Below are 27007 nucleotides of genomic sequence, written 5' to 3' on the forward strand. Positions count from 1 at the left end.
AGCAATGCGGATGCCCAGAGTCCTGGTCGTACCTTCACCCCAGAGATAGCCTCACCAAAAGGAGAGAATTGTTCAACAAAACGTATGAGACACCAATGTTTTGGGCTGTAGTAGGGCCCAACAGACCAGACCAGACCAAAACCAAGTCCTTCATTCTTAAGTTTCATGTCACCAAATCAACCTGACCTAAGAAATCAGGAGAAAACATCATTAGTAGCCAGTTTTAGAGCATATGTGAGACACTGGGTTCGATTCTCAGCACCACATTAAGAATAAATAAATAAATAAACAAAGGCATTATGCCCACCTACAACTAAAAACAAAATTTAAAAAGGAAAGTAACTTTGAAAGGACGGATCTGATTTTTGGTCTTGTGTTGCTTTCTTCAGTCTTTTCTTGTCTATTAGCTATCATTGTTAAACTTACTTTTTCTGAACTCCTTCACTCCTTTAACTTAGAATCCCTTTAGAAATCTATGTGTTCCTGAAGTAAGATGACTTCCAATGTGGGACCCTTAAACCCTAAGTGTGGGGGAAGAGATAGAAAGGGGAAATTAATAATTTATTTTCAAAATTGCAAAGATGCCACAAGGAAATTTACAGTTGCCAAAGATAAGGCTGCTAAGCTAAGCACAGTGTCCCATTTCTAAGTTTGGATTGGACTTATGTCAACTCCATATGAGAATTCTGATTATCTTATGCTGATCAGAAGTTTTTGTTGGTCATTATAAATAGAATTGGTTAACAAAAGTAGAAGGGTAAGCCAATTATTACCTAATAAAGCAGTTCATTTTAAACATGGGTGTGGGTCAAAGAGAACAAAATAACAATCAAAGAGATCCTCAGAGATAAAATAAATGGAAGTCTCTGACTTGACTCAGACCTCCCTGGCACAACACAGGGAACAACAGAACGTGAAGCCGGTCAGGTAGGCCACATAGCAAGTTCTCAGCAGCAACTCCACTTACCCTTTAAACCTACAAATGCATGACAGCCCCGAGCAGATAGCCATTTTAAAGTAAGTGCTACAATTCCAACAATATAAATATAGACCAGCAATGTCTAAAAGACCTTCCTGAGATGGTGGGAATGTTCATATCTGTGCAGTCCAAACATGTGGCTGTTGAGTACTTCAAACAAAGTACTTTTTCTTTTTTGGATATGGGTTCTTGCTATATTGATCAGGCTGGCCCCAAACTCTGGGCTCAAGTGATCTTCTCTCCTCATTCTCCCAAATAGCTAAGATTACAGATGCATGCCATGGTGCCCTACTGGATTTTAAAAATTTAGCTTAATTATACTGCTTAATGTTCCAGATGATGAAGAGATAGACATTTGTATCAGCAGTAAAGTTAAATTTTTTCTCTGAGATATTCAAAGGGTAAGGCAATCATTTCAAACATTAAATCACAGAATCCCATCTAAAAAAAAAAAGAAGAAGAAGAAGATTGTTCCCAAACCAATTTAAATGTGAATTCACAATATTAATTGGGCCTAGAACCCAATTGCTCCCTCCCTCACTTTCTGCCCAGTTCTCACCTGCCCTTGTCTGCTTCCTGTTCTGGCCCACTGGGCTTTTGGGCACCTCCTCAGAATTGCTAAGACTGTGCTGAGTACAGTGTGAAAATCACCTACAAAACTGCAAGAGAAGAGAGCAGCAGCAGGTAATTCCCCTAACCAATGTTTACTGAGCAGCAACCAGAATCCAGGGCTAGATGTTCTAGTGCTTACCTGGGAAATAAAGCCCCTAACACAGATAGGAAAAGACAATAATGTTTATTAATAACATCTTAGCAGATGCTGTACATTCCTTATCTCATCTTGTCTTCTGTTAGGCCTGTGACACTTATCTCACAGTTTAGTACAGAAGGCTTCCATATAGCTCACCCATGAGCCCACACCAGGAAGTTGCTGGCACCCACATGTTACCGATCAGCTGAGGGTCCTTTTGCTCAATTCAGATAGAAATCATGAATAGGCAAAGTGCAGCGCAGATTCTTTATTAGCAGCTCTGAGCTTTGAATGCTAGCGGCTCCCAGCTCCCATTGTTAGCAACTCTCCTGGCTGCTCTCCTGGTAGCCAGAGCTAGCAACTACTGGCAACAGTCTGAAACTACCAGCTAGTGGCTCCAGGCAACTCTCTCTTGCTCTCTATAGTCCCTGACATTCTCTGGCTGCTAGCCACCCTTAGTGTTACCAACTCCAGCTATTGGCCTTAAAAGCTGTATTAGTCAGCTTTTTGTTGCTATGATCAAATACCTGAAAATAACAATCTAAGAGGATGAAAGGTTTATTTTAGGCCCATGGTTTCAGATGTTTCAGTCCATGCTGCCTCCATTACTTTGGGGCTGAGGTGAGGCAGAATATCATGACAGAAAGGTGTGGGGGAGGAAAGTTGCTCAGCTCATGATGGCCTGGGACAAGATACCTTTGCTGGGCACCACCCCATCCCTTCCAGTATCCTACTTCTACCATTGGGCCCCACTACCTCAATTTCTACCACCTCCTAATAATGACATCAGCCAAAGCAAAAGTCTCCCAGAGCAGCCATGAGGGGTCTGATATAGCCCCCTAGCCATGAGAACATTTAGGTCAGTCACAGCTGTTCAAAATTGTAGATTAAAAAAAAATTAGAAGTACGTCTTGGGGTGTGTTGAGCTCCTCTCTTTTGCCTCACAGGCCTGCTTGACATAAGGTTGTGTCCTGCCCTCCAGAGTTTACCATCCAGATGGGGAGGTTGCTTGTTCCTAGACAGCAGAGTGCAGCCCCTGGGTAACTAGAAACATGAGAAACAATATTATCTTTGAGGGTTAAACTGTCAGTGATTCAAAGAGGAGATATCCACACATAGCTCTCAGACTCAGAGCTCTACTGTCACCACCAGTTTGAAAACATTCAATGTCTAAATAAGTAAAGTTGTTAAATGGAGTTTAAGGTGATCAGCCATGAAAGGACAGATAGAGACAAGGCAGATATGAGTGCAGCCAGGGAACCAGACACTGGCTGAGCCTAAGTATTTCGAACCCAGTCCCAGGCTCCCAGGGCATCCCAGCTGGGAGATGAACACACCAGCCTCCCAGGCTTGAAGCCAGAGAACCTTGTGTTCCTCCAGCACCCTAGGTTCAGTGAGTCCAGGCTCACCATGTCCTCTCTCATGGGTTGGCCTGGAAGAGGACATGCCAGCTGGAGGCCTTCGTCTCCTGGGGGATGCCTATCACGATAGTTCTTCCAGAAGGTCCTGACCACTAATCCAGGCCACTCAGCCTTGCTTAATACTTCTTTCTGATCCCAGTACCCTCTCTTCCTTAACTGTTTCATAGCTTCAGAAATTTCTGGCCTTGGACAGGGATTTCTCATTGCGAATTTTTAAAGTGGCTCCTGATAATGGTGTGGTTTCTTTCCCATGAGGTTTTGACCACCGGGAGAGAATGTGCTGCCAGAACCCTTTTATGCGTAGTTCAATTCAAATTTACAAAGTACAAAAGTAAATGGGACTTTATGAGGAGTCTTGGGGACATGAGTTCAGGCAGTTCTGTATCAGTATTCCAAGGAAGGCAGAAAAAGTGGGAAGTTCCATGGGCGGTGGGCAGGTAGCCAATAGAAGATAAGGAAAACCGTATAAACTGAATGGAAATGTTCATAAAACATGACTCCAATAACGTCTTGGTGTGTACCTTGAGCCTCTGGGCACAATGTAATTGTTATGGTTTGAATGTGGGTGTCCCCCCAAAGCTCATGCATGAGACAATGCAAGCAAGTTTAGAGGTGAAATGATTAAGAAAGTTCTATCCTAATCAGTGTGTTAATCCCCTTATAGGAATTAATTGACCGTGTAAACGGTAACTGTACACGGTCAGGGTGTGGCTGGAGGTAGATCACTGGGGGCGTGCTTTTGGGGTATATTTTGTTTCTGTCTTCAGCGTCTCTGTTTCTGCTTTCTAATGTCATGTTCTGAGCTGCTTTCTTCTGCCACACTCTTCTCCACGATGTTCTGCCTCCCCTTGGGCCCAGAGCACTGGAGCCAGCTATCTATTAGACTGAGACCTCTAAACCATGAGCACCAAAATAAACTTTTCCTCTCCCAGATTTGTTCTTGTCATGTCTTTTGGTCATAGCAGTGAAAAGCTGACTAAAACAGAAATTGTCCAGTGCTTCCAGATACCCAAGGTCAAACAGTAGAGGTGACATTTGGGTACAGCTGGAATCATAGGTAAGCCCTGTTTCCCAGTCCAGACTCCATCGCTGTCTCACTGTGCCCTCTTTGTGATCTTCCTTTTGTTTTTACAGATGTGAGACTCAGGTGTGGGTGGTCGACAAAGCCCATTGACTCCCCATGGGCCCCAAAGCCCAGACTTCAAATCGTCCATTACAAATATGTTCAATGAATTAAACTACAATGACAACTACTCCATATACAAAGATTCAGAACAGAAAAGAAGAAACTATAAAAAAGAACCAAATGTGACCTTCAATTCTAGCATCATGGAGTGAAGAGGTGAACACATCCTGTGGCAGAAAGGCAATAACGAAGGCTGAGCAAAACTGTCAAAACATGTAGAGCAATTCTTAAAACCAAGGACCCATTCATTTGAACAGGTATACATGGGAATTCAACTGGTAAATGGGCAAACGGAAACACTGAAGAGGAAAGTTACCATCCTTCTTCCCGTTTGACTTGCTGCCTTCTTTGATTGGTCTGGAGCATGCTCTTGAGAACCAAGGCAGTGAACCAGTAAACTAGCAATTAGGTTTACCTTGTTCTCAGGGCCTATAAAGCTGAGGGGCAAATTCTGGATTTTCTGCTAACAATCTTATTTCCAGAGGACTTTGATTTAGCCCATGGACCTCACTAGAACCAGTACTTCCCAGTGATCTTTCTAGAAACTTATGGGAATTTAGGGGGTTATCTAATGAGTGGTGGGTGAGGGTTAGTATTGCCAGATGTGCTAAAATATACAAGACTGTGTCCCACAATGAGGAACTGTCCTACATGCCTTATGACTTTTGAATGCCCTTTCAGTCATTCCTTAGGTGAAACACCTGTTTACAATTACATAAACCTAGAACCAAACTCATTTTAGATATAAACAGAAAGTATTTTTGCATATTTTTAATACACACTGAATTTTGAGGAGTTAGACTATCACACAAATCAAGCTGTACTTCGGCTATTTTGTTTTTTTTAACTTTACCCAATATTCCCCATTTCAGGTCACATCACTGATAGCACCATGGCTTGTGGCATTTGAGTTGCCCATATAACACCTCATACCAGTCTGCTTTTTCTCACTAATTCATCGTGGCTTCCAAAGCAGGCATGCCAACATTTACATAATGAAATGGCATACTGCTTTGTCATGAGTTACTCTTCTTTTGTTCTTTTCTTATAGTACAGATAGGGAATTGGATTGGTGTACTTTCAAACCATCTGTGTAGTTTAGTTATATTATCTATGACAGAAAATTAAAAAGGGGGTGTTATAAAAATATTTTTAAAAGAAGGTGTGGGTCTGACACAGTTGAGAAACACTGACAGTATTCTTACCATGTCTACCTTCTCTTTCCTACTCTCACTCAGACAGGAGCCCAGATGAAACATGAACTAATAAGAAACATACAGGGTATACACAATTAAATGCCAAACCATATGGCTCAGACAGGGCATCTAGGATGCTTTCTTCAAAAATGTGGCTCAGAGAAGGCTGAGTAATTAGGGAGGCTTCATGGAGATGAGGCTTAAGTAGGACTTTCAGAGTAGGGGTAGGACTCAGAGGACAGAGGAAAGGAACCTCTTCTCATCCCTGGCACATGCAAAGGGAGAGCAGTCTCAGCCCAGACACTAAGCGGCACATGCACAGCCAACATGGAGAGGCAGGGGCTGTTTCGCATGTTCTGCTTCCTAAGAGGTGCCAAGGGATTTCAGCAGTTAGTTATGGATTTCATTGTTACAGAGCTTTGTTGACTGTTTATCATCATAGCCTGTCACTGCTGCTAAGAAATAAATGTTTAATTTTCTAATTTAGCAATACTAAAAATGGTAATATTAGAGTCATTCATTTAAATATAGAGAAGGCACATCCTAGCAATAATGGTAGGAGATGCTCAGTTTGTAATCAGCCACTGCTTTTTAACAACAAAACAATTCCAAACACAATGCTTTGAATGTTCTGTGCCCATGCCAATGACATTAAGTAATAAGGCAACCATCCTCCCCTATTTATCTGGGTGATTTTAACTGCTAATATCAGGAAATCCAGATAAAATTGAATTTTTTAAAAAGGACATGCATAATCTTACAGAAAAGAAATTCAGAGATAGGGCTGGTTAAATTACTGATTTAGTGCTGTTTTTTAGGTTCCAGCTCTTTCTTTCTTCTCACGGGTCCTCAGGATTTTAGCTTTGCCTACGAGTCTGGCTCCCATCCTGGTCCCCATATGGCTGCCTTATTTCCCCAGTTCCTACACAGAAATCCAGAGGTACAAAATGGAATGTTGATATCTTTGTTACCTTTTAAAGGTCGAAATAAATCCTTCTAGAAAACCCCCAGAAATTTTGCCACACATTGTATTGGCTGGAATTGCATCGCATGACCATGCTTAAACAATAACTTGGCAAAGGAGACAAGACCAATGTTTTCGGTTGGTCCGACCAAAGTTCATCCTCTGGAGCTGAAGAGGGGCCCAGTCTCCAGGGAAGGATATTGCCCCTGAGCAGAAGGAACAACTCAGGCTGTGATGGGAAAGAGGAAGAAAGAGATGCCTGCAAAGGATACAATAGCATCTGCCACAGCTAGAAATCTCTAAATTAGTTTCACAGATCATTCTTCAGAAAAAAGACTAATTCAGTAAAATAAACTAATAAGAGGGGCATTGTATTACCTTCCTGAAGATTCACAATGTCATCAGCATAGTAAGGACTCTGACAAATCCTGTATTTTAATTGTTGGTTTAGTCAGCATTTTCATGACTGTGACCAAAAGATCTGACAAGAACAACATACAGGAGGAAAAGTTTATTTTGTTTCACAGTTTCTGGGGTCACGATTTCCATGGTCAGCCAACTCCATAGCTCTGGGCCTGCAGTGAGGCAGAACATCATGACAGAAGGACATTGCAGAGGAAAGCAGCTCAGAACATGTCAACCAGGAGCAGAGAGAGAGGTCCACTCACCAAAGTCATGCCTCCAGTGACTTATCTCCTCCCCTACCTGCCTATAGTTATCACCCAGTTAATCCATGTCAGTGGATTAATCCACTGATTAGGTTAAAACTCTCATAATCTAGTCATTTCACCTTTAAAAATGTCTCACACATGAACTTTTGGGGAACACCCCATACCCAAACCATAATAGTTCACCTCTGGCCCCCAAAACCTCATGCCCATCTCACAGTGTAAAATAAATTTAGTCCATTTTCAAGAGTTCCCATTGTCTTAACAGATCCAGCATTGCCCTCTTAGTCTAAGTCCAAAATTTCATCTGAGACTCAAGGCAAACTTTAGCTATGAGAGCAAACATCAAAAACAAGTTATATATATAGATCCACCATATACTGGTACATAGTAACCATTTCCATTCCATGAAGGAGAAATTAGAGCATAGAAAGAAGGGATAGGCGATGTTCATAGCAGCACAATTCACAATAGCAAGACTGTGGAACCAACCTAGATGCCCTTCAATAGATGAATGGATAAAAAAAAATGTGGCATTTATACACAATGGAGTATTACTCTGCATTAAAAAATGACAAAATCATAGAATTTACAGGGAAATGGATGGCATTAGAGCAGATTATGCTAAGTGAAGCTAGCCAATCCCTAAAAAACAAATGCCAAATGTCTTCTTTGATATAAGGAGAGTAACTAAGAACAGAGTAGGGACGAAGAGCATGAGAAGAAGATTAACATTAAACAGGGACAAGAGGTGGGAGGGAAAGGGAGAGAGAAGGGAAACTGCATGGAAATGGAAGGAGACCCTCATGGTTATACAAAATTACATACAAGAGGAAGTAAGGGGAAAGGGAAAAAAGGAAAAAAAAAGGGGGGAGAAATGAATTACAGTAGATGGGGTAGAGAGAGAAGAAGGGAGGGGAGGGGAGGGGAGGGGGAATAGTAGAGGATAGGAAAGGCAGCAGAATACAACAGACACTAGTATGGCAATATGTAAATCAGTGGATGTGTAACCGATGTGATTCTGCAATCTGTATACGGGGTAAAAATGGGAGCTCATAACCCACTTGAATCAAAGTGTGAAATATGATATGTCAAGAACTATGTAATGTTTTGAACAACCAACAATAAAAATTTAAAAAAAATAAAAAATAAAATAAAGAAAAAGAAAAAAAATAATCTTATACATAAGGCAATCAAAAAAATAAATAAATAAATGAACTTCAATGGGACAGGTTCTCTGTGTTGGATCTGAATCTTTCTTCCCCTAAGTTTAGTATAAGAAAATGCTTTGTAGTGGATGAGTCATCTCATTAGAACATGGACTATCAAACTCTATTTACAACAGAGAAAAACATGCAAACAAAGATGCAGCATTACATTAGTTGATTGTAACATTAATTCAGTTAATGAAGACCAGGAGCCAATGAACCCTGAATACTTCTCCAAAACCTTATTTTCTTGTTTGTGCAGCTTTAAAAATATTTATGGAATGCATTTACAGGCTCACCACAGCACCTCAATACACAGACAGAAGTAAGAAAATGTTTGAGAATGAGGCATCTAGACCTGGCCTGAATCATATTTAAATCATATTTAAATCCACATTTGCTGTGCATAATTCTCACGTTGGTCTGTCTCTTTACAATAAACCTAATGATAAAAAAGGACCACAACCTGATACCTCTAGGGCTATATTTCGGAATGCATAATTTTTCTGAACATATTTTACAATGCAGGATTTTTCTGATTTTATAGAGGTAATGCTACCTACCCATTGACTTTATAGAGCGTACTACAGGGATACGGCCACATCGATGTTCATAGCAGCACAATTCACAATTGCTAGACTGTGGAACCAACCCAGATGCCCTTCAATAGACGAATGGATAAAAAAAAAAATGTGGCATTTATACACCATGGAGCATTACGCAGCACTAAAAAATGACAAAATCATGGAATTTGCAGGGAAATGGATGGCACTAGAGCAGATTATGCTTAGTGAAGCTAGCCAATCCCTAAAAAACAAATACCAAATGTCTTCTTTGATATAATGAGAGCAACTAAGAACAGAGCAGGGAGGAAGAACAGGAAGAAAAGATTAACATTAAACAGAGACATGAGGTGGGAGGCAAAGGGAGAGAAAAGGGAAATTGCATGGTAATGGAGGGAGACCCTCATTGTTATACAAAATTACATATAAGAGGTTGTGAGGGGAATGGGAAAATAAACAAGGAGAGAAATGAATTACAGTAGATGGGGTAGAGAGAGAAGATGGGAGGGGAGGGGAGGGGGGATAGTTGAGGATGGGAAAGGTAGCAGAATACAACAGTTACTAATAGGGCATTATGTAAAAATGTGGATGTGTAACCGATGTGATTCTGCAATCTGTATTTGGGGTAAAATTGGGAGTTCATAACCAACTTGAATCTAATGCATGAAATATGATATGTCAAGAGTTTTGTAATGTTTTGAACAACTAATAAAAAATAAATAAAAAAAAAAAAGAAAGGGTGGGAATGTCACCCTGGGTTCAATCCCTAGTACCAGTAAATAAATAAATAAATAAATAAGAAAAATCACATTAAAAAAAAAAAAAACTAACACCCGTGTTGGTGTAGCCAGTATGCATAATCAAACATATTAATATTTCTGCAGCATAATGTATCAATATTCCCTGCTACAGTGTGGATCTTGAACTTTCCCCAAAGGCCCATATGTTATAGCCTTGGTCCTCAGGTTGGCACCATTTGAAGGTGGAACTTTTAAGAGGTGGGCCCTACTGGGAGGTCTTAGCTCACTGGAAATGTGTTCTTGAAGAAGGTTGTGGAATGCAATTGCTTTCTCTTGATGCTTTCTAGTCATTATGAGGTGAGCAACTTGCTCCATCTCATACTCTCTGCCATGATGTGCTACTTTGCCCAAAAGCAACAGGGTCTCAAATGGCCATGGACTGTCAGCCAAGATAAACGTTTCATCTTTTCAAGTTGATTATTTCAGGTATTTTGTTTGAGTAACAAAAAAAATTGACTAATAAATTCTCATTGGTGGATTAAATGAAGACAAAATGGTTAATATTCAGTTCATGTTTTGCCATAAAATAAGTTGAAATCAAATCAAATACCACAACTAATGAGAAGGAAAAAACAGAGTTTTAAAATTTTTTGACTTTCATAATTATAAATAAACTACTGAAGACCTGCAAAAAAAAAAAAAAAAGAAAGAAAGAAAGAAAGAAAGAAGGGATAGGACCAAAGCAAGACCAAAATCCAGTGGGGCAAACAAGGCTGGTAGCTCCATATCCAGCATCTGGGGCACATAGCATTGTGATGCTCTCTCCAAAGGGCCTGTAGTTCTTCCCCACATCCTTGCTGGCTGCAGGCCACATGGCTTTGCTCTTGGCTTTTTATCTGATTGATTCCTGCAGTCTTCCTTGGCCGATGTTCCACATTACTGGCATCTCTTAATCTTGGGGATCTCCACTGCAGTTTTGGCTTCCTTCTCACTTCTTCACACATTGCCCTCTTTGGGACAGCCTGCAGGGACTCCAAATCTGCTTCACTTTGCCTGGCTTCCCAGATCTTCCTTTGAAATCTCGATGGAAACCTCCAGGAGCCCCTAACTCCAGCATCCTGCCATCCTTCAGATTCAGCACCATGTGATTGACATTAAGATCTGCTGCCAATCCAAACAGAAGCCAAGACTCCTGGGATCATGGTTGCAGCAGCCTTTGAGTGGTTGGATGACTGAACACAGTGAAACAACTTCCTAGGCCCCCCTGTGCAAGCAGGGTGACTCTGTGGTTTCTTAAAGGAATTTTTATATTTGTACCTGAGATGGGTGTGGTCTTGTCAATTCCTGAGATACCCTCAAGCCATCTATCTTTCCTATCGTCTCTGTGCAAAGTACTTAACATCTCTTTAGTGACTGTAATACTTTAAACAGCCACAACTTTCTTAGTTCCAGTTTTACTTGAACTTCCTGACCAAATTGCAAGTTTTAAAAATATTTGTTTTGGAAGATCCAAGGTGGTGGGCCAGAGGGAGGCAGCATTCTGTGTCACTTGGTGACCTAGATCTCAACTAGTGGGAATACTGCCTGAGAGTGATAGAGGACCCCTATACAGCTGCCCTTGCGTGGAAATCACTGGTGCTGTGCCCCGCACAGGGCTCCAGGCCTCAGCGTTGGAGCAGGACTCCCAGCTCCTGACACCCAACTCCCGAGGTTCTAGCCCACACTGGGCTCTTGAGCGCCTTAGCAGGATCACCTGTCAGCACCGCTGCAGAACTTCCAGACACCCTCCACTCCCATGCAGGACACTCGGCTACTACCTACACAGGTGTTAAGATAGAAACTTAGGGGCTGGGGTTTTGGCTCAGTGGCACAGCCCTTGCCTAGCACATGTGAGGCACTGGGTTCAATCCTCAGCACCACATAAAAATAAATCATGGCATTGAGTCCATCTACAACTAAAAAAAATAATTTAAAAAAGGTAGAAACCTAAATGTTAGGGGATAATAGAAGAGCTGAATAATGCTGGGCAGCTTCACAAGAAGAGGTCCAACAAGAAAATGGACATTTTAGAACAGAATTTTTATTAACAAAAGTTGAATTGCCACCTATTTGCTTCTTACTTCTATCTTCAAACACGAGATAAATTTAGTGCTCAAGCACCCTGGTTGCCTGTTAAGACTGGATGTGTTAGAATTGAGAACCTCTAAAAAGGGAAGATCAACAGAACAAGATAGCGCACAGAAGAGACCCAAGCAGGAGCAGAAGGGACAGTAACGGAGTCCAGTGACTCCCTTACTGGAAAGAGGTCTGAAATGGTGTTTTAAAGGGCCAAGACACTACTTTTTGCCTATTAGAATGGTGCATACCTTGGTAAGGCCATTGAATATGGACACTTATACCCTGTAAATGGGAGTGTAAACCAACGTAGCCTTTTTGGAAGATAATTTGGTAGTATGTGTGAGAAGGACATAAGACAATGGTTCTCAAACTTCATTGTGTTTCAAATTGCCTGGAAGCTCCTTAAAACACAAATTGTCAGGCCCTATCCTCAGAATTTCTAATTCAGAACTGAGGGGTTGGACCTGGGTACTGGCATTTTTAACAACCCACGTGATACTGATGTTACTGATCTAGGGACCACATTGAGAACCATTGGCTTAAGGGGTTGGGAACTTGTCTCTGAGAGTTGTCAGGTACATGACTTACTTAAGTTTTTAACCTCTCTCAGTCACATTTCTTCATTTGTAAAAAAATAGGGACAATAATAGTGACCACCTCAGATAGTTGTTGCGAGAATGAAATAAATTATCCTGGCAAAGTGCACAGAGAAACTACTCCATAAATGTTAGCTCAATAAGTGTTATAATTTAAAATGTTTATTCACTAGTTGGCATGTCTGAGTATACATCTTATGAGAAATACTTGCATTATGGCTTAGATTAAATAAATTCATTGAAAAATACAACTTAAAACTGACTCAAAACAATTGGAAAATCTGCATATCTCTATATCCTTTAAAGGTATCAAATTTATAATTAAAATCTTTTTCATAAAGAGAATTCTACCAAATGTGTTGGTGTATACTACTTAGAGAAAAAAATAGCATAAATTTTGTACAAGCTCAGATAACAGAGTAACTTCCCACATTATTTTATGGTCTTCCATGCCCTGATATCAAGCCTGACAAGGACATTACAAGAAAATTATAGGTCAATATCCTTCATGAGCATAGTTAGAATTATTTAACAAAATATCAAATAATCAAACATATTAGAAAAATGATATCATGACCAAAACTGCATTAGTTTCCTATGATTGTTATAACAAATCACTTCAAATTTGGTGGCATGAAACAACAGAAATTTATTCTCTTACAGTTCTGGAGGCCAGAAGTCTGAATCAAGGTGTAAACAGGACATTTCTTCTGCAGGAGAATCCATTCCTTGCCTCCTCCAAGTTCTGGTAGCTGCTGGCATTTCTTGGTTTGTGGCCATATCTCTCCAATCTCTGCCTATTTTACCACTGCTTTCTCCTCCATGTTTATATCAGGAATGCAAGGTTGTTTTAGCATTAAAAAACCAATGTAATTCATCACTTTAACAACATAAAGGAGAAGACTCACGGTCATCCTATATGCACAAAAGACATTTAACAAAATTCAAACCTGTTCATAATTAAAACTCTTATCAAAAAAAGAATAGAAGGAAACTTCCTCAATTTGATAAAGGACATCTCAGAGACCTTTAACACCATACCTAATGATGAAATATGGAATACTCTCCCTTGAGGAGTAAGAACATTGCAGGGTGTTCACCCACACCAATTCTACTTGACATTATATTAGACATGCTAGACCATGCATTTAGGCAAGAAAGAAAGGAAAAAGTTATACAGACTGATCTTAAGCATAGTGGCTTGCATCTATAGCCCCAGCTACTCAGGAGGCTGAGGCAGGAGGACTGCTTGAACACAGGAGTTCAAGGCCAACTTGGGAAATATAGTAAGATCCTATCTTTAAAAAAGAGGGGAAAATCTGCAAAAACGAAACAAAAATTATGTTGGAAAGACAGGAAATTGAAAGAAAGAACTGTCTTATTAGTTCAGAAACAAATGATCTATAAAAACTCTATAGAAGGAGGAGGCAAGTCACAGATCAAATAAGTATGATGAGTTCCAGTTCCAGAAGCTGGAAATTCCAACAATAAAGCCTGAAAGGATGTGTTTCTGGTGAAGGCTCTCTTTCTAGTTCTTGCAAATGCCTGCTTTTTAACCTGGAGAAGAAAGAGAATGTGAGCTCTCCTACATCTCTTTTATAGGGCACTAATCCTATTGTACCTAGGCCCTCCCTTTATAACCTCATTTAACTTTAATTACTTTGTAAAGGCCCTGTCTCCAAACATCACATTGGGGGCTAGAGTTTCACATATGAATTTGAAGGGATCACGTTTAGTCCATAAACAAAACTTCGCTGCACTTTTTGAAACAAGTTTAAGCAGCAAACAAGCAATGTGCTAAGGAGCTTCACTTTGATGTTTTCAGTCAGTATTTTCATTTAAATAAAATGAGTGAATTTTCTTAAGTTTATGTTATTTGTCCAAGCCAGCTTCCTATTGCCTATTACACAAAATGACACCATGCCAGCCTTTAAAATGTTTACCCTCAGGCAGCAAAGAGAGATGACTTCCAAAGAATACTGGCAAGTATGAGAGCTTTTTTACTTAAACGTAATTTGAATGTTATTTATCCCTTTGGGGTGATGTTTTCCCGTAACTTTGTAATAAAAAATATAAGAAATGAATCTATTGGGGCTGGGGATGTGGCTCAAGCGGTAGCGCGCTCGCCTGGCATGCATGCGGCCCGGGTTCGATCCTCAGCACCACATACAAAGATGTTGTGTTTGCCGATAACTAAAAAATAAATATTAAAACTCTCTCTCTTTAAAAAAAAGGAAAAGAAATGAATCTATCTTAATAAAGTGATGTCTATTTCTAGTATTTTCATTATTCATAGAAAACTGTGTTAATCCCTATCCATTTACAAACATGACATATTATGATCCAGGAATTCTGTGCAAGGATACAAAAACAATGCTTGACTTGCCATATTCAGCTTCTGCTCTGTAGTGAGCACCATGTCAGCTGCTGAGAGTACAGAGGGGAATAAAGCCTAGGCCCTATCCCCCAGAGAATTTATAGTCTGTCCAGTCATCTACTTTTTCTTACTTACATGGCTGGTTAGAAAGTCAAGGAAGGTCAAAGAACAGTTTTCCAAGATAAGATCTATTCTACAAATAGCACAGAATTGAAGTCCACAGACCACGCCAACAATGAAATAGCCAAGCTGGACATGTGCAGTGTCCATTTTAAATAGAAGTTTTGTATTATGTCATTTAAACAGTTTTTGTCATTTTTTTCTCCCTCCCCACCCCCCAGTGCTAGGGATTGAACTAGGGCCTCAAGCAAACTAAGCAAATGTTCTCCAATGAGTTAATCTGCAGCCCCTTTTCAAAAAATTTTTATTTTCTTCCAGGGTTTCACTGTCACTTAAATATTCTTCAATTATATTTGATATAATGATATTATGATACCTTTGACTATTGCAGTAACCAAAGAAGATTCATTGGGTAAATTACAGAAAGAACAGTCAGGTTCAACAGAATGCTATTATAAGAGGAGAATCTCCCAACCCAACCCCATCTACAAAATGATGCTTGTTTTTTCTAAGACATCATGGTAATTTTCATTAAAAATAATAATAAAAAAAGATGTTTCTCCTAGAGGCATTTAGAGAACCATAATTTCACTTGTGAGCTATTTGTAAGTCTTGCTTGCTTCTGTGGTTTTGTGATATCATAATCATCCTGAACAGAATAACATTTTAATTCACAGGGAGGCAGGACAAGTGTAACCATAAAAGCTTCCAGGCATGCAGATGACATTTTAACATTTAAAACTTAGCACAAGAGTAGTTGTTGTGCACTTAAAAGATCCACACAGAAACAAAGTCAATTAAATTTTATTTCAACCAAGAATATAAAATAAATGCAACGTAATTTAATTTAGTTTTAACAGTCATTTCAAGAAGAATGTCAGGACAACTTAAAAGTGGGAAACACTCGACTCCAAAGTGGCAGCTTATCCTGTACCTATGGAGGGAGCGGGCCTTGCTAAGGCGTGGCCAGCGCAGAGCACACAAAATCGCAGCGGGGGATGGAGAGCTACAGTTGTCTCTATAATCATACAAAGAGGGATGCGTGCAGAAAATGACTGAAAAAAGAGACATGGACAGGTGCACTTCACAAACAAGAATTATTGGAAATACAAACTAGGCAGTTTAGAAAGGATATACTACATAACATATATAAAAAGTACTTTCCATTGTTGTTAAGAAGGACATCTTCAGTCCAGATTTTGTGTAATACTTTTAGTGTCTACACAGACAAATCTTTAAAAAAATTAAATAGTATTAATTTACTAAATATTTAGGAGATAACAGTGCATTAAGGTTTTTTTTTCATATAATACATATCACTCCCTTGCAGTGATAGCATAGAAGAGTAAGTATGGCCTTAGGAATACATTTTTTTAAAAAAACCCTAGAACAATGACCTTTGCTTTATGATATTTGTGACAATTCTTGAAGAGTATGGGGACCTAAGCTGCTATGTTTTGTATAATACGTTACTTGTACTTGACTCCTTCAAGCCTCTCTGTCTGATGGTGATTTCACTGTCTTTCTCCACCTCCTAAGAAGATATTACCAGAGTTTAAGATTTGCAACTTTCATAGAATTCTTCCTTCATTGAACAGTTTCTGCTACATATATTTACTCAAAAGTAGATCAAGCTGCAAAAGTCTTATTCTCCAACTAATTTTTCTCTTCTTTTGCCTTTGGTAGAGAAAACAGCATCATTTTAGAGGCACAGAGAACAACTAGCAGTTGCTCCACCAGGAATGAGGCAGTGAACACATACGTAAATGTTGTCTCTTTCCATTCTTAAGAGTAAATTATGTTTATAAGAGAAAACATAGTTCAGATGGCCAAAATTCTAAGTACTAAAATTTCAAAACCACACAGATATAAAAATATACATGTCCTTGGTTTTTGCATCTCACTGCATGATCTACTTCATCACAAGGATTGTTTCAGCCTCACAGTATCAGCCCTGCCGCCAAGCTACTTTATTGTGAGCTCGTCTGTCCTGAACTTTTGAATCCCTTTTCCCAAACATACATCTCATTAGAAAGCTAACTCTAAAACTGACCTATAATATCAAGAGCAGAAAATCTTCAATTCATTCTTTCAATTATCTCCCCTGGTTTTGGTGTTCCTATAGGCTGAGGGATGTCTGTCCCCACTGCATCCTCAACAGGCATTAAACAGTATCTAACAAACTTTCAAAGAGGAATGCAGTCATTTGGGGACCAAAAAGTTTAAATTTTGCCCCCAAAGAGCTTCACAGGTCTCCTTAGAGATCCCACAGTCTAGGGCCCTTATGTGTATGCAAGGCTTTTTCCCCTTTATAAAGAAAGGAAAATATGAACCAAAATTATTCCAAAGGGTAATGGACACAAGTGGGCATCACTGACCCTGAGGCAAGAAGAGAGGACAAAAGGGCCAGAACCAGTGAAGTGATAAGAAGCCCAGTCATATATATAAAGGAAATCTCAGGCTATGTCCTGGAGAACACTGTACTGGGAGCAACTGATAAAATCCCCATATAGCTGATGTCAGTTCTACCAGCAAAATTCATTTATGTATAAGGAAAGCAAGCGGCCCAGTGAATGTATAAACCAAACCATAAGAATTACATGTCAACGTTGCTAATTAAATATTAAGGGGCATGGTATTTTGATTTATGTACATATCTGGGGTTATCTCTTTTTATTAAATGTAAGCTCCCCTTGAGGGCAGGAACAGATCTTCTATTTTCACTGTAATTTCCTACAACTACTTAGTAGAGTGTGTTCTGCCTATAAGAGTCATCCACTTGTTGAAGGCTACTGTGAACATTGCAAATATACAGTAATGTCTTTTCTGATATTAAATCACTGGCTTTTTCCTAAGCTGGACCAAGAAATCCTTCCCTAACACCATTTACTATGGAATTTGGAATAATACCTATCCAAGTGAGTTTAGAGTAAACCAAAGAGCCTTCATATTATAAGACAGTTCATTTTCAAGTCAATTACATGACAAAAACATCCCAAGAGAGCTTACTGTTACTGAATTGACCATAAGTAACAGGAAGTGTGTCCTGTTGTGTTTTCCACCTAGAAGAGCACTGGACACCTTGTAGGGTACAGTGAGCATCTGAGGACCAGTAGCTCTGGACAGTGAGGCTTCAGGGCATAGAAAAGAACTTTACACAGGTAGCAACTTCATGCAGGAAGATGTTCATTTCTTATTTTAAAAAAATGGAAGTGATAAAATACCATGGAAATGATCAGAAATTCCTTCAAATGGAGCATGTCAACTGTTTCATCTACAATCTTGATGAATGTCACTATACAGTATTATTATTAATAGCATTATTATGCTGAGATCAGTAAGGTCCTGGCTGGCTACAGTATCACATCAATAGTGCAAAATGTATACTGGCTTCTGTCTAAATTTCACTTGTATATGGACCCAGAGTATCATAACCAGGTAGATAAGTTCACAAAGAATAGTTTTAAAAATGCATATAATTTGCATATATGACAAATCAGCTATTTCTTCTAGCTCAAGAAAACATCTAAAACAAGGCTGGTGCTGCTAGTTGCATTCAGAACATTTTTTTTTTTTTTGCCCCTTACATTACAATGGGAACTCTGTCTTTACATTTCCTTTTGACTCTGGAGAATGAGGGGCTCCTTAAACTGGCTAAGAAAGAACTTAGCCTCTAATTCATAGATAATGGAAATGCAAATATTCACCTTATATTGTATAGTCTTATACTATCTGCCCATAGTTTTTAGGCACAATTATTTAGTTTTCTGCTAGGGGCAAAAGAAAGTATTCAGTGCAATGAAAAGATTCTTGATAGAATTAAGTTTCAGTAACAAAAGCGAAATTATGCATACATAATACCCACTTTAAACATGAATAAAACCTACATTTTTAACATGCTTTAAAAATAGTCACTCTATGTCTAATGCAAATACAAATGGAGGACACTGCTCTTTACTTTAAAAGCAGATGAATCTGCAGGCTTCAATTTGAATACCCTTGATTAAGTAAGAAAGTTATTCACACTTACCCAGATGTGAAGAAACAAAGGAAAGGAACAGTTCCTTTAGAGAAGCCAACTTTACATACAATACACACAAAGCTTTTCCTTCAAGGGGAAGTAACCCATTCTTTGATCAACATTACTCCTTAAAGAAATCCTAGTGCAGTTAATATTCTCTTCAGCTTTCTGGTGTGGATCACCAGAGGACTGTATTTCATCAAAGCTCTTGAAACCCTTTTTAAGGTAGACTTAGCTACATGAAGGTTAAAATCATAATTCTTAATTACCGAATACTATTCAGAATATGATGGTTCTAGGAACTAAGTTCCATATGAATGATTATATAAAAATCACCACACACTTCAGTTCTTCAGAGCATAAAGCATAGTAACTGCAAAGATCTAGGCTGTTTTTGGTTGTAAGTTCCCTCTGTCCCACCACTTGTTTTTTACTAGGCCTTCCCTGAAACTAGATAAATAAAAACATAATAGTAAAATACTTTGGGACAGTAACAGTTTTGTTTAAGACTTCCATGAGCAAAACAGTTAAAGTCTGTGAAAACTGTGTAGTGCTCTAAAAGGTGCATTGTTACCTGTGTTGCTAAATCAGTTCATGAAGTAAAAAACTATACACCACTGGAATTCTGTTTCTAAAACATTAAAATCCTATTAAAAGAGCTTTGAAAAGATAAATCATAGTGATTGCTACAGCATGAGAAAGGTGCACCAGAAAATCCTTCAAAAAATGCTGAAGGTTACAGAAGTGCTGGAATTAGATTAGACGCTTTATCAGAGAAGTCACAATGGAACACATGCAGGGAAGGTATTGGGGAAACTTCACAAGAATCTTCCATAAGTCAATAAAGAAGAGATATCAGTCCTGAAAAATACTCAGTATATAAAGTTTTCCTCCCAAACATGAGTTTTAAATGGCATCATAGTTTGTGTTTTGGGGGTTCTTTGCAATGCAGACATCATATTGCTGGAGTCTTGCTTTGTGCTGGCCTGGGCCAAGTCAAGGGCTGCTGATCAGTACCGGTGGGCCTGGTGAGATGGGTGGTACTGTGCACTCTGTTGAGACGAGGAGGAGTAGCCTAGAGTGCTCTGGGACTGAGAAGATCCCTGAACGCTGCTTTGGTAATTCAGGCGAGAACTGGAGTGCTAGAAGGAAATAGGAAAAGGAGATTACTGATAAATATAAGAAGATTTATGGCTCGAGGCTGGGGTTGTAGCTCAGTGGCAGAGTGCTTGTCTAGCATATATGAGGCACTGGGTTCGATACTCATGAGATAAAAAAATTTCATCAACAACTAATAAAAATATTTAAAAAGAAAAAAGTAAAAATTCAGTGGAGTACCTGATAATCTGACGGCATAACTGGTCCCCCTGAGTTTGTGCCGGAAGCCCCCAGACGCGGCTTCTTGTTTGGAGGCACCTGATTCAAGCCGGAGTCCTGGCTGTGCTGCAACCCTGCTCCAGCACCCCCGACACCAGCCGCAGTCCCTCCTGTTGTCCCATTGGTCTGAGTGTTGTTCTGTTGTGGTGGGGGTGCCTGTGGAGGGGCTGCTGCCTGCTGTGGAGGGGCTGTGGGTTGCTGATGCTGGTTCTGCTGCTGCTGCTGATTCTTTTATGGCAGGCAGGCAGGCAGGCAGGAAGGAAGGAAGGAAGGAAGGAAGGAAGGAAAGAAAGAAAGAAAGAAAGAAAGAAAGAAAGAAAGAAAGAAAGAAAGAAAGAAAGAAAGAAAGAAAGAAAGAAAGAAAGAAAGAAAGAAAGAAAGAAAGAAAGAAAGAAAGAAAGAAAGAAAGAAAGAAAGAAAGAAAGAAAGAAAGAAAGAAAAAGAAAGAAAGAAAGAAAGAAAGAAAGAAAGAAAGAAAAGATATAAAACTAAATTCACAGGGAATTCTATTACTTGATATGCACATGTGACTGCTGACCCAGCTGGGACACAACCTGTATGGGTCACTAAGTGATTGGAATGACTGAAGAACAGGGCAGCCAGAGAATATAGCATCCCCAAAATTCATACCAGCCCCAGAACAGAATGCATTTTCTGAAGTTCACTTAGATCACACAGTAATCCTCCAAAACTAGTCACAGACACCTTATAGGCCACAGGGCACAAAGCATATAGTTTCGTACCCATTTAAAACAGCTATAAAAAATCTTTTCAATCATGATTTTGGAAAGAAGAGCAGTGTAAGGAGGAGGCATATATATCCAGTTAAGATAAAAGGACAGAGTGATGCCTGCAAAAGACAGTGTGTAATGTAATGGAAATGACACTGAATAGAAAAAAGCAAGAATTAGGAACTGGAATAGAATAAGCTATTAGACAAACCAGAAAGTTCAATGATCTGTAAGCTTATTGTATTTTACATTTCAAACTGTATCTACAATCCTCAAATTTCTACAGAAAATAGTATTTATTTAATTATTTAATAGAGATTATCAAATTATACTCCCCTGAATTATCTGACACCCTTATTCTCAAAAATTCAAAGTGTACCATGCAGTTTATACCTTGTCACCTTTTTCTTCAGGCTCATCTTCATTAAGGAATTCTCGTTTAGGGTATGGAATCTGGCAGCCAGCAAACACACTAAAAAATTGTATTTAAAAAAATACATGTCAAGGCCTAAATTATTAATTTATCTTATTAATTTAAAATTCTAGTTTTTCTTTTGTAAATTATTTCATACTCTTTCTCTGTGGCTGGTATATGCTGAATGTCTCCCAAAACAACTCAATTTGAGCAATAAAAAAAAAAACCACTCAACTGATTTCTACACTGTCACTTTCAATTTCAAATTTTGACTGCTGCTTGCTAGCTGATATATATGACAAAGAAGCTTCTCCACACTGACTTCATCAGCATCAAAAATAACTGAATTAGTATTTGCTTCAACAACAACAAAATATTTTGTCCCCTCAAGAAAAAAATGCACTTCTAATAAATTCAAGCACAAAAGATATACTTGGATGACATTAGGATAAAGGAATAAAGGGGATTTGCTCTAGAAGACAGAATTTTAAGTTCTCCATCTCTGATCTGATTGGTCTATAAGTCGCATTTGTTTTCAGTTTTAATTTTCATTTGCAAAACTGATTAATGGTCATTACTAAAACACTTGTTTTCATTCACACCTTTCTCCAGCTTGGCCTGTTTCAAAATATGGACCATTTTTCTTCAGGAGTTTTTCTCTGAGGCTATATTAATAAAGAAAGTAAAATACTTTAGTAATGGGTACTTCCTTGATTTCATCCACCATCTGATATCCTTGACCTGGAGTGAAGGACATAGAAGAGGGAGTAAGATACATACTCTAATGTTGGCAAGGGGTCCTCCTGAAAATAAGGGTCCTGCAGAGCCTGCTCTGAGGTAATTCTCTTGGTTGGATCCATAGTAAGGAGTTTCTGAAGCTAGAGAAACAAAAGAAATTGACAGCACATGAAAAGGTTTGCTTACAAATCAATGTCCAGACTTTCGTAGTAAATGTGCAACAGGATTACATAAAATGTATTTTGTATAGCCCACTGCATAATCAGTATACTATACACCTATTTATGTGAACTTGGCAGAAATCATCAGCATTAAAGCACCTTTAAAATTCTTTTTTATGCTGATAAATCATTTTAAAAATTAAGGCTAGAAGGGTGACATTTCCAGAGAAAAATATTTAATTTTGCCTCAGCATCATCCTCCAATTTCTTTTGTTTCAAAAGAAGAAATAGCTGGGATAGTACCACAGTAAACAAGATGAGATGAAAACTGTGTTAAGATCAGATTTCAGTCTGGGAGAGAAGCACCTACCAAGAGGAACACTTTGCTGTCAGGCTTGACCTTGTGTTTCTCCATGTATTTTATGAGGCTACTGTTGGCATACCTGCAAGCACACGGACAGTCACATGTCAATGAGAACACTCACACAATTTACGTTTTTTAATGAAAAGCTCTAAGACTGGTTTTCTTAGAAGGTATATTAAGTTTAAAGCATTGCTTTTGCTGATTAAAAACAAACACATTACCAAATATTGGCAAATGTGTTAAGAAAGAGAAATTGTTATATATCATATTTGAGATTTTTATATTGGAAAATAATTACATGTCAACTATTAGAAAAAATTAATATGTAATATGACCTATCAATTCCATTTCTACGTACATACCTGAGTCTAAGTGATGCTTGTGTATATGCATATCAAAGTACATGAATAAGAGTCAGCTTTTATTTTTCCTCTGAGGTACTGGGGATAAACCCAAATACTCTACACTGAACTACATCCTCAGCTCTTTTTATTTATTGAGACATGGTTTCATCAAGTTGCCCAGGCTGCCTCAAACTTGCAACCCTCCAGCCTCAGCCTCCAGAGTAGTTGAGATTATAGAAGTGCACTACCACACCCAGCTTCTTATCAACATTTTTGTAGTAGCAAAAATAACTATAAAAAACAAATGTCCATCAACTGAAAAAAAACTAGGTAAATTGTTAAAATGTCACAGAATAGAATGCTATACATGAATGTATGTATGCATATGAATGCATATGGTTGGGTAGGAAAAACAGCATGTTGCTGAAGAAAATACATAGATAAACCAGGTGTGGTGGCACACGTCTGTAATCCCAGAGGCTCAGGAGACTGAGGCAGGAGGATCACAAGTTCAAAGCCAGTCTTGGCAATTAGCAAGAACCTAAGCAAGACCCTGTCTCAAAATGAAAAATAAAAAGCAGGAGGCTGTGGTTGTGGCTCAGTGATAGACCACTTGCCTAGCATGTGCAAGGCACTGGGTTCGATCCTGAGCATCACATAAATAAATAAAATAAAGGTATAAAAAATGTTGTATCTTAAAAAGGTGGGGAGATGGGGATGAGGCTCAGTGGTTAAGCGCTCCAGATTCAATCCCTGGTACCAAAAATAAATAAATAAATAAAAAGAAAGAAAAAAAATACATAAATGATTCTAGATACTAGTACTAGTTATATAAATTTCAAAGACATATTAAACTGAACAAAAATTTTTAGAGATACATACATGGAAGAATAAAACTATGATAAAAAATGTGGAATGATAAACAAATTCAGAGCATTCAGTCTTCTCTGGTAGAGATAAAAAAGAAGGGAGGATACTCAGGGTACTTCAATAATCTTAGCAATGCTTTATTTCTTAGGTTGAGAGGTGAGTGGGGGAAATTCATTTGATTATTCTAAACATACTATGTATATATTTCATCATATATTTTCTTTCGTACATATGAAATATTTTGAATTAGAAAGGTCTAAAAATAGGTAAAAAATAGTCATGGTAAAAGAAAATATATAAAAATATAAAGAAAAAACTTCAATTCACTCATATCAAGCCATTCAGTGAGAAAGAACCACTGTCAAAGTTTTGATAATTTTTCTTTGGCTTCTTTTTCCTATGTACATGTATATATGTATGTGTGTATATACATATATGATTCAAATATACATACATATATATATATATATATATATATATATATACACACACACACACACACACACACATGATTCAAGCACAGCAGGACTTTTTCTTTGTTTTTATAGAATTGGAAACATAGTACATAGTATGTTATCATGAGTTTTTTAAATTTCATATTGCTTCACAAACAGTTTGCTTTGTTAAATGCTCTTCAAACACATTCTTTTGAGTAGCTGAATATCTCCTATTGGTATGAAGCTGTTTCATAGTAGCTACAAGTACATGGCCAGGAAACAATACTATAGCTGATGAGAATCAGGCCAGGTGCTGGCCCAGTTATTTATCTAATTGAATTTATCCTTTAAAATTTCTCTCCTCTTAATTCTGGTTATTATAAACACTATTGTTTTAGGTAGAACTTTTCATTTTATCTTTAATGCTAAGTTAACTGTTAAGTGCCTTCATTAATTTTCTCCATCTTTTATATTATTAAATATCTTCAATTACTGAAACCACTTTCATTCAATATTCATTTGACAACTAATTAATGAGCATATACTATGTGCCAGGCCCTGAGGATACATAAAATGATATATAAAATAGAGATGATCCATACTATCTAGATGAAAAGACAGGATTCAAAAGCTAACCGTAGCACACAGTGATGAATGCTAAAAGCAGCAGCACAGCATGCAATGGGAATGCAAGGAGACCAACCTAATTTAGACCTGAAAGGTTAGGGGAGGCAAAATCCAAAGGATAAGTCGAAACAATAAGTAAGAGTTAATCTGCCCGGCACAGTGGTGCACACCTGCATTCCCAGCAGCTCAGGAGGCTGAGGCAGGAGCATGGCAAATTCAAAGCCAGCCTCAGCAAAAATGAAGCACTAAGCAACTCATGGAGACCTTGTTTCTAAATAAAATACAAAATAGGGCTAGAAATGTGGCTCAGTGGTCGAGCACCCTTGAGTTCGATCCCCCCTCCACTGCAAAAAAAGAGTTAATGTGATAAAAGGGGTGAGAGGAAAAGGATGTCCTAAAGAGGAAAGACCATATTTTAAAATTCAGAGGTCAAAAAGAAAGCTCAGAATACTTAAAAGAAATTCATGATGTTTTGGCTAAAGAATACCGAGAACGGTTAAGAAAGGAACCCGGAGATGCCAAAAGCATCCTAAACCATATTAAGGAACTGAAAGCAATGGTAAATTAAGAGCACCTAGAAAAAGTGACATGATCAAATTTGCTTTTGACAATGACTATAGTGTAGACAGAGAATTGGAATAGAGTAGAAGTAGAAAAATCACTAAGGAGGCTGGCCACTGCAGGAGTCCAGAAAAGATGATGTTGGGGGCCAAAACTATAACAGTGGCAGGGTGAATGGAGAGAAACAGAAACATTCAAAGGATCCCTAGGATTATATTTGCTAATCAACTGGATGCAGGGTATGAATGGAAGATAGTGAGAGATAGAAGGATCAGGAGGAACTCACAGGCTTGAACAATTAAGTCAATCATGGAGCCAGTTCCTATGGCAGGAAATAGCCTGGAGCAGTCTTGGAGAATAGATGATGAGTTCTATTTTGGACACTTAACGCTTAACAGAACTTTGAAGTTGGGATTCCATAAAGCATTTTATTCTCTTTTTTTTTTGGTTCCGGGGATTGAACTCAGGGGCACTCAGCCACTGAGCCACATCCCCAGCCCTATTTTATATTTTATTTAGAGACAGAGTTTCACTGAGTTTTTAGTGCCTCCCAGTAGCTGAGGCTGGCTTTGAACTTGTGATTCTCCCGTCTTAGCCTCCAGAGCCAGTGGGATTATAGGCATGTGCCACCATGCCCAGATATAAAGCATTTTAATAAATAGACTTGAAATCTGGAAAAGAGATCTGAGTGGGATATACAGGCTGAACAAACCTAACATAAAAACCTGAAACTTAAAATGCTCCAAAATCTGAAAAAAATCCAAAATCAAAAAAACTGTGTCCCTAAGAACTTATAAGAGATACTTAAGCTGTATAAATTCAGAGTTACCAACACAATTGATGATAAACTGTGGCCACTGAAATTCTGGAGTCTGGGGAAAATATCTAGAGTAAGAAGGGAGCCTAAACAGAATCTTAGTACTAGGGCTATCTTAAGGCAAAGGACCCTAACAAGGACTCTGCGAAAGAGGGACTGGAAATGATCAATGCCATTCTCTACTTCCCTTTATTATGCTTTCATTCCTACAAGTCATCCTGTCCTGAAATTTTCCTGGTAAGCTGCCCAAAGAGAACCCCTTCTACTGTTTTCTCTAGGTGTGCATATTTAGAACAAACTCCTTTCATGCCTTTGCTGTCCCTTCAAGTCTACTCAATATACATGTCTTCACCAGTGTGTTTTACTTGTGTCCTGGGCAACATGTTCTTCCTTCTGCTATTCCTCCTGGTTTCCTGGTTCAGCATTTCAGTCACCAGTTATTACTCAAAGATTAAATTACACATGTGGCTTTGAACTAAGATTTTTATCATGCTAAAACAGAATAGATAAACTATCTACTGACCCTGAAATTTTTAAAAGCTTAAAAATATAATAGTCTAAACTAGACATATATATTAGCAGCATTTAAAGCATCCCTTAAATCACAAGTATAGGTACCTACCTGACACACACAAGGCCCTACGTTCAATTCCTTCC

At 38.5% G+C, this 27007-nt stretch overlaps 1 protein-coding gene across 6 annotated transcripts in view; it reads right to left on the bottom strand.

Annotated features, from left to right (window-relative positions):
* Nucleotides 1-15675: 15675 nt before the first annotated feature.
* The window catches only part of Cdk19 (cyclin dependent kinase 19), a 145042-nt gene continuing 133710 nt past the window's right edge, over nt 15676-27007 (bottom strand). For all 6 annotated transcript variants that reach the window (XM_048788232.1, XM_015500157.2, XM_048788208.1 and 3 more), the window contains 5 exons: nt 22701-22773; nt 22212-22309; nt 21410-21488; nt 20247-20513; nt 15676-20050 (listed from right to left, as the gene is read on the bottom strand). In XM_048788232.1, the coding sequence (XP_048644189.1) occupies nt 19919-20050; nt 20247-20513; nt 21410-21488; nt 22212-22309; nt 22701-22773 (649 nt within the window). In that variant the 3' untranslated portion in view covers nt 15676-19918. The remainder of the gene's footprint in view (nt 20051-20246; nt 20514-21409; nt 21489-22211; nt 22310-22700; nt 22774-27007) is intronic.

This window comes from Marmota marmota, unplaced genomic scaffold, assembly GCF_001458135.2.
Source record: "Marmota marmota marmota unplaced genomic scaffold, marMar, whole genome shotgun sequence".
Classification (NCBI taxonomy): domain Eukaryota; kingdom Metazoa; phylum Chordata; class Mammalia; order Rodentia; family Sciuridae; genus Marmota; species Marmota marmota.